Below are 8,112 nucleotides of genomic sequence, written 5' to 3' on the forward strand. Positions count from 1 at the left end.
CTAATCTAAGGACACTACAAAATGTATTTTTGGTGACGAAAATTAAGTCCTATTTTTTGTCGCCTATGACTTTTGGTGACAAATTTTTTTTTTGGCGACGAAACCAATTTCGTCGTGTATACCACGTAGCCAAACGAAAAATTTCGTCACTAAATTTTGTCACCAAATTAAAATACATTTTGTTGTAGTTGGACTTTGTGTGTTTATCTTAAACTATTTCATATCTTTATGTTTTTGCTACTCTCTTGTTTGTGTGTGTCTGTTCTCAAAAAATAAATTCCTTTTACGTTTTCTTATACATATTCATTTTACTTTCATTAATTCCAGTATAAAAGACACAAAAGGGGTTTCTCAAAAAAAAAAAAAAAAAAAGACACAAAAGGGATGAAGTTTGGACCTAACTTTCATTCATTAACAAATTTTGGTATCTTAAGGTCCACATGACTATAAGTCTGTTCTGTATCATAGGTCCCAAAATATCGCAACACATATTTTATAAAACTCTGGGAGTACTAAACTTCATAGTACCTTAGCAATATTCTTTATTATTCAATTTCATTAATTGAGATCATTAAATCCTCTTGAATTTGGAGCAACATATATATGAAATATAATTAATTTATTTGATAATAGAAAAATGTCAAAGCTCCTACGGAATTATTATAGAAAGTTCACAAATTGACCTCATAATGTGTGAATGATATATATATATATATTTGTTGTTGTGATTTTCAAATTTTTTTTTAATTTGTTTTTAACTCGAAATTAAGGTGAAATATTGGTTTTATGCAATCGCCAATTTAGTTATTTAACCCCATGCCCAGCCATACCAGGTATGGTCGTGTGATTCATGAAGCACAGGAGATGCTTTGGTGAATTGAATATTGTATTATTTGATACATTGATAAAAACTACTAACCTTTTCTGCAAAAAAGAAAGAAAAAAAAAAAGAAAAAAAAGAAAGAAAAAACAAGAAAACAACAAAAACATAATCACCCGTGACCCATATGATTAACATTGTACTGTAGGGGTAGGGGCCAGTAGTAATTTAATCGACAACCAATTACGTACGTTATTCAACCTCTTTGACACCGTAAATGGATTATAGGAGACAATACAACTAGCTGCAACTAAGTAAATTCTTCAACCATTTTTACACTGGAATAGGGACAGCTCTTAGAGGATGAGCTCTCTGTAAGGTTATGCCAAACTTGTCATCCATGTCCATGTCAACATGTTTAACCCCATCTTCAAGTTTCCAATTGAATGCCTGCACGAGCGAACCCAACATCAAGTGTAACATTCGAATTGCCAGTAGCAAACCAGGACACGTTCTTCTTCCACCACCAAATGGTATTAGCTCAAAGTTCAGCCCTTTAACATCAATTTCTGACCCTAAAAACCTTTCTGGCATAAATGATTTTGCGTTGTCCCATGACCTCCGGTCTCGTCCTATAGCCCATGCATTCACTAGCACTTGTGCACCTTTTGGGATAATGTAGCCACTGATTTCTACGTCTACTTGGGCTTTCCTAGGAACTAAGAAAGGAGCTGCTGGATGCAACCGCAATGTTTCTTTGACTATTGCTTGTAAATAAGGTAACCGAAGAATGTCTGATTCTTGAACTGGGTTACCTTTGCCAATTACTTGCTCTAGCTCTGCTTTGGCTGTTGACAATGTCTCTGGGTTGTGGAGTAGCTCTGCCATTGCCCATTCTAGTGTGGCTGAAGTTGTATCAGTGCCCGCAACAAATAGGTCCTAATCCATGTTCACAAACCAGGTTCATCATTCATAAGTACAGTAAATAAATAACTAACTATTAAAGAGATTGTCCTAGTGTACTTTTGTCTGTGGCAGAGTTTTGCTAGAGATATATACTGATGTTTTCATGGAAAAAAGCATTCCACTCACCTCACTCCCTTTGTCAAAGCTTATCTTTAGCAGTTGTTGAAATTGAAGTGGATGCTAGCTAGATCTGTAGTGGATGTCAATTGTCATGTTCGAACAAAAATTCAACTAATGGTCCATTTCCTCTCTTGTTGATAATTGCAAGCTTATAATTTCCAAAATTCTCAAGGACAAATCATTGCTAGTTGCTATAAAAGCAAATAGGTGTGTATACACCTTAGCTAAGAAGTGGACAAGTCATCTAGTTGCGCCTCTTAAGATTTTTGTTGATTTGTATTCGGAAATTAATATGTTTTGTTCTGAATCTTCTTTTCTATTTAGTTGAAAAAAATGTACTATTTCCATCCAAAAATGTAAAGAGTTTAACATTGGTCAGGGGCTGATGTAAAAGTGAGGTTTTATGCCACCAATGTGAGAACGCCATGTCATTAACCAAACAAACACTAGATACATCTTCAGTGGTGGCTTTAGGATTTTTTTTCTAGGGGGGTTAGTAGTGGCAGAGCTAGGAATTTGTCATGAGAGCGATTAAAAAATAAAATGATTATTTTATTATTTTATTTTTGTATATACAACTTCCATATTATATACAATAATCTAAAATAAATACAATTTAGTACACAATACAACTATATCGTGTAATAGTCTAAAAATTTATTAATAGTTTAAGGATCAGTAAAACAACAACCATTGAATGCATACTAACTTATTATATTTATATGTAATATTAATTAAATTAAAATATATGATAAAGAAGAATAATAACAAACCTAGGAGTGAAACTAGGAGTAAATGTGAACTAAGAAAAAAAAAACTGATATAAATTTTTGCTTTTGAAGTCTACCATTTTTTAACCATACACATGGTCACTCTCTTAGAATTGGAGCAAACTGAGATAAAAGCTAAGAAAACTACTTGGTCAAACAAAGATAAAAGCTAATAAAACAAAATTAGAGAAAGAGAGATAGAGAGAATGAAGAAAGAAATCACATATATAAATATAGATCAGTTGGTTGGAAAGGTGGTGTAATTTTTTGCTGATGAAGAAGAAGAGTGCAAAGAAAAACAACTTCATTTTGCTGTCAATGGAAAAGTAAGCCAAAATTTTAGATAGAATGTTTATTTATTTATTTATTTTTAACAAATGAGCAAAAGTTTGAAACATTTCTTTCTTTATTATAAAATTAAATATTTTAAGAGTAGTGCTGTTGACACAATGCTTGCACAAAAAATTCACAACAAAATATAGAGATGGCAAGTTGTTAGAGGTAGGTAAAAAAAAAGGTAATATATTAGCAAAAAAGAAAGGTAAAAAAGTGATGTCAATTGTGGGTCAAAATAAAAACTAGTTACAACTTGTCACTTATCCTCTATTGTGAAATTATTGTGAAAATAGTATAAAAATAATCATATTCAAGTTTATTTTAGCTAGATTTAAACAAAATTTATGATCAAAATGTTCAAATATTTATTTTAGGGGAGTCAAAATAATTTTTGTAAAAGAAAAGAATATATATATATATATAATTTGCAAGTCAGGGGTTCATTTGAACCCCTTGGCCAACACGTAACGCTGCCCTTGTACACCCTACCATAGACAAAAATAACTCAGATAAATCCACAAATTCAAAACAAAAACATAGCAGCATTGCATATCAGTTTTTAGAGGAATCAAAGGTATCCGCCTCTTCTTAGCACTGAATCTCCATGCCTTCACCGGATTTTGTGCTGGAACCTGGAAAATGAGTTGGAGCCCCCGTGATGGAAAATACCTTGATGCGTTTTGATTGGATTCCAAAGTGGTTGAGTTTAACCCTAAACAAATTTGATTTGTCTATTATGAGAATCTTGTTTTCTTGTTCCAGCTAATTTTGTTTGGGTTCCAAATCATGATATTATTGTAGGATGGAACTTTGTGAGGGGTTTTTCTTTGTATTTTAATCCCCAGTCTTGCGCTGCTGTGTTTGTTCTTTTGATAGGATTTATTTAGTTAGTATTTCAAGTTCTATCAAGTTTGTCCAACTAATGTATGCTATGGTAGCACTTCAACTGGATCACTATTGGGTTGAAAGCAGTTCATGGGATGGATTTGTCACTAGGGAAATAACAAATCATCAAAGAACACACCTTGAGGTTCGGTGCGCAGCGGCACATGTGGCAGGGTGGAGCTCTAGTGCTAAGAGGAGAGGAGGAGATTAGATTTGGAGTTTAGGCGTTTAGCTCTCCAGGTTTGTCATGTATTCGTGTTTGAGGATTGTAAAATTTAATTGAGTTATGATTGTGACGTGGCGTTCTCTCATTGGTGGTGTAAAACCTTACTTTTACGCCAACTCCGGATTGAAGTTAAGCTCAAACAAAAAAGGTAAGGTATTATTTTCTCGGTGGGGTCCAAGTAAAGTAATTGTTTGAGAGAGTGAAGGTGTTCTAGCAAAACGAGTAAGGTTACGTGCACGCAAAAATTTCACAGCAAGTTGATAAGTTTTTAATGGTTTTTATTTATTGACATCACTTAGTATCATTAACATTTTGACACATCAACATATGTAATTTTTTTTGTGATAATTGACTTTATCCAAGCAAAACTCTTGGCTGCATGTACCGTTCTTTGAATTTGAATAAAATTTCTTATTCATCTAAAGAAAAAAAATTGAAAGAAATTCAAGAAGAAGCAGAGAGGGTAAGAAATAATACTGACCAGGAACAAACGCTCTATCTTAGTTTTGTCCATCTCCTCACTGTTCTCTTCACTGATGTTGAGAAGAGTATCTAACACATCCTTGTTCGTGTTAGAACCACACACTTTTCTCAAGTGGAGCCGTTGGCTAACCATGCGGTCAAAGAGCTCTAAAATCTTTCCTAAGTGAACTGCTAAACGGTGCCTTACTCTTTGGGGGTCCATCTTTTTTAACACGGGAAAATAATCTGCCAGGTTTGGTCTCCCAACCTCTTTCATGACATTCCAAACGATCTCCTTGTACTCTCTAGCCGTGTCAGAATTTGGGTCAGCCAAATCCACCGAAAAAATGGTGTTGGATAATAGATTAAGCGTGGTCTTGAAAGCAGCTCTTCCAACATCTACTGCCTCACCTTTTAGGCTGCTTTGATGAGTATCAGCTAGGAGGTCTTGCACTTTCTTGTGCCTGATAGCTTGGTTAGCGTCAAGAATCTTGTTGGAGAATATTAGTTCCATGCATATTCTACGAAGGTTTCTCCACCGGGTTGAAACAGGTATCCACGGCAAGCTAAACTCGTCTTGTCTGTGGGCTCGGAGTGCATCTGGGATGTTTCGATTGGACAATTGTTGGTCATGTACTTGAAGGACTTCTTTGGCCATAGCTGCTGAAGAAATGACTACTGTGTTTACTTGGCCTAGTTTTAGGCTCATTATGGGACCATGGACCTCGGAAAGTTTTGCCAGGGACTTGTGGGGTTTGTCACCAAGCTCTAAGAGGTTTCCAATCAATGGAAAAGGTTTTGGACCTGGTGGAAGCCTTTTGGGGATTGCTTTGCTTCTTAATATTGCATGCAAGGCTTGGATTAAGAGCCAAGTGAGGCAAAGACATATTATGCCGCTCAAGAAATTCATCTTTGATCACCAGGAGAAAAGAACAAAGTGAAAAGTGATACAACACTGTACTTCACCGTTGTTCCTTTATAGTCAACAAGCAGAGCAGAAAAACACACCCACTTGCTCGAACAGTACCAATAAGCGCCACCTATTTTTGGTAGAAAATAAATTTTTTTTTTAAGGGTGATTGAATTGACGTGTTTCATCTGGGCATAACTACAGAAATACTCTACAATTCTTTGTTTCTTTCTATCAACACAAAAAAAAAAAAATCCGAGAGTCAAAAGTATAGTTCTAATAATAATAAAATATATTGAAAAGTACTATAATGCGATGTTCGAAGATAAGTGGTTAGACAAAGAACCAGTCGACCAGGAAGAGTGTTTCTAAAAAAAAAGTCGACCAGGAAGAGACACGAACACATACTACAGCGGATTATGTATGCATGAGGTTGCATGATATCATTGTTGTGGTCCTCGTGGAAATTAAGTCTCCAACTATCATACTGCTGATAGACTTGGGCGAAATTTATTTCCACAAAAAACGTTCTCAAAAAACTGTTAGATTTTTCTGTGTTCTGTCATGTTCTTGAAAATGTTGTATGAAAAATATATGTCAACCTCTTTCTCGTGGTTAATTTAAGAATTTATCAACTTCTTAAGTTAACCAATTATGTATGATCGATTAACATATGTTAATTACTATAGATTAATAATCACCATATTTAAAGCAATAACAATAAAGTGAAGAAAACAAGCATATGTTTACAAAGTAGAAAAGCAATAGAGAACAGTCGAAAGAAAATATTACTACGAGGGAAACCTTATATATGCAACAATACAATTTATTATAATAAGAAAAATTTCAACTTTACTTGGTAGATGAAGTTATAGTTGAATCCTTCTATTACTCTAAAACCTATGAAATCTTCAATATATGGATGCCTTCATAGATGATGCACTAACACTTCATGACTGAAACCATTGACTAATACTATAGTGACGTATTAGGCCAGTAATTATTGCTTTGATCTTTACTATGGCAGTAGCAACATCCTAGGACATTTTTTTTCCTGTTTGCTCTGTGAACTCACATGTTAGAAGGTGGAGGCTTTGATGTTCTCCCTGAATAGCTCTAAAAAGTTGGCTTCGCAAGAACTCTTGAAGTCATGCATAAAGGCCCCTTATATGGGCTTTTAATTAGGGTTCAATATACTCATGAGACTGGCTTCATTAAAACACCCATGACACAAGTTCTCCAATCCTAGATTAATTTATCTATCCTTAATTGAGAAGTAGTCCTGTTTTGATCGTTCGAAGGTCAATTGAAGGGCAGTCAAATTCTACAACTTGCTTTCAGAAGTGTAATACGAAGGATTTTAGATAGGGGTTAGAAAAAGAACTAGTCAACTAGTACAAGCCACAAAATATACCATAAACAAAGGACTAGTGAAGACATTCTGAAAAAATGCTAGGACCACAATCAATTCCACACCTATGCATTAAGCAGTGTTCTTATATAATATATTAAGTTATTAACTACTCAGTTAATATTTTCCCAATGTGTTATTTCTCCAACATACACCTTACTTTAATTTCATTGTAATATCTAATGTGATAATTTTGAATAATAAAGATTTGGTCAGTATATGATTGTACGCTATTAGACTATAAACCATGTAATTTCCTTTCTTTATCTTTAAATTTTTTATTATTTTAGACTTTGGTTATTTTATAAGGAAATGAAGCTAAATAAATACATGATAAGTTGTAATTTGGTGGAACAAATAACGAAACAAAAAATAAGATAGAAGATTTGGATTCACCAAACCGCATATTTTCCTTTGCTTCTGTTCTCTCCGTTTCTCTATATCTTTTGTTTTTATTCATTTTAGACTCAAACAGTTCAAATTTTGAAAAAAAATTAATACAATCGCACATATATTTGGAACCAACAGCATAGGTTTCTTAAAGCCTTATTAAACAAGTGCCCCACGGATAGACATGGCAAAACGGGTCAGAATTTTCTGACCCGACCCGACCCGACCCCAAAAATACCCGACCTGAACCCGATTTTTTTGACCCGAAGCAAAAACGGGTTGACTCGTGACCCGACCTGTGTTTTTTGCGGGTCAACTCGACCCGACCCGAATCTGAACTATTTTTTTAAAACTTTTTTTTTTTGGGTAAAAAAAATAGTAAAACTAAGACAATATTGGTTTAATTGTTTATTGTGAACTTTAAGGAAACAATTGATACATTTACATAACTATATGCAAATTAATTGAAAGATTAATGGTTGAACATTCTGTAATGAGTAAATATTTTTAGATATCAAATAGCAAAGTACATGTTAAGATAATCTGGTTACAATAGAGTTAAAAATATAGATTTAAAATTGTAGACATATAAGAAATATTCACAAGTGTGAAAATAGTGAAGTTAAAGTATCAAATTAGCATAAATTATGAATACTTAGACCTATTTTTTTAATAATTTATGTCCAAAATAAACGGTGTAGGGTCAGTTTTTGTTGCCCAAGCCCAAAAGATATGGGTCAAAGGCCCAACGAACCCAGAACAATGAATTTGTAGAGAGTGGATTGAAGGTTTAGGCGCTGGCCGGCGTTCACGAAA

General features: G+C 34.0%; 1 protein-coding gene across 1 annotated transcript; it reads right to left on the reverse strand.

The window, feature by feature from the left end:
- Positions 1–983: 983 nt before the first annotated feature.
- On the reverse strand, positions 984–5,627 carry LOC112004045 (geraniol 8-hydroxylase). The gene is made up of 2 exons (XM_024036270.2): positions 4,605–5,627; positions 984–1,759 (listed from the first exon to the last, which is right to left on the reverse strand). Exons 1-2 carry the CDS (start codon positions 5,493–5,495, stop codon positions 1,154–1,156), a joined length of 1,497 nt encoding a protein of 498 aa, XP_023892038.1. The 5' UTR covers positions 5,496–5,627; the 3' UTR covers positions 984–1,153.
- Positions 5,628–8,112: the final 2,485 nt, after the last annotated feature.

This window comes from Quercus suber, unplaced genomic scaffold, assembly GCF_002906115.3.
Source record: "Quercus suber isolate HL8 unplaced genomic scaffold, Cork oak 2.0 scaffold_70, whole genome shotgun sequence".
NCBI classification, from domain to species: domain Eukaryota; kingdom Viridiplantae; phylum Streptophyta; class Magnoliopsida; order Fagales; family Fagaceae; genus Quercus; species Quercus suber.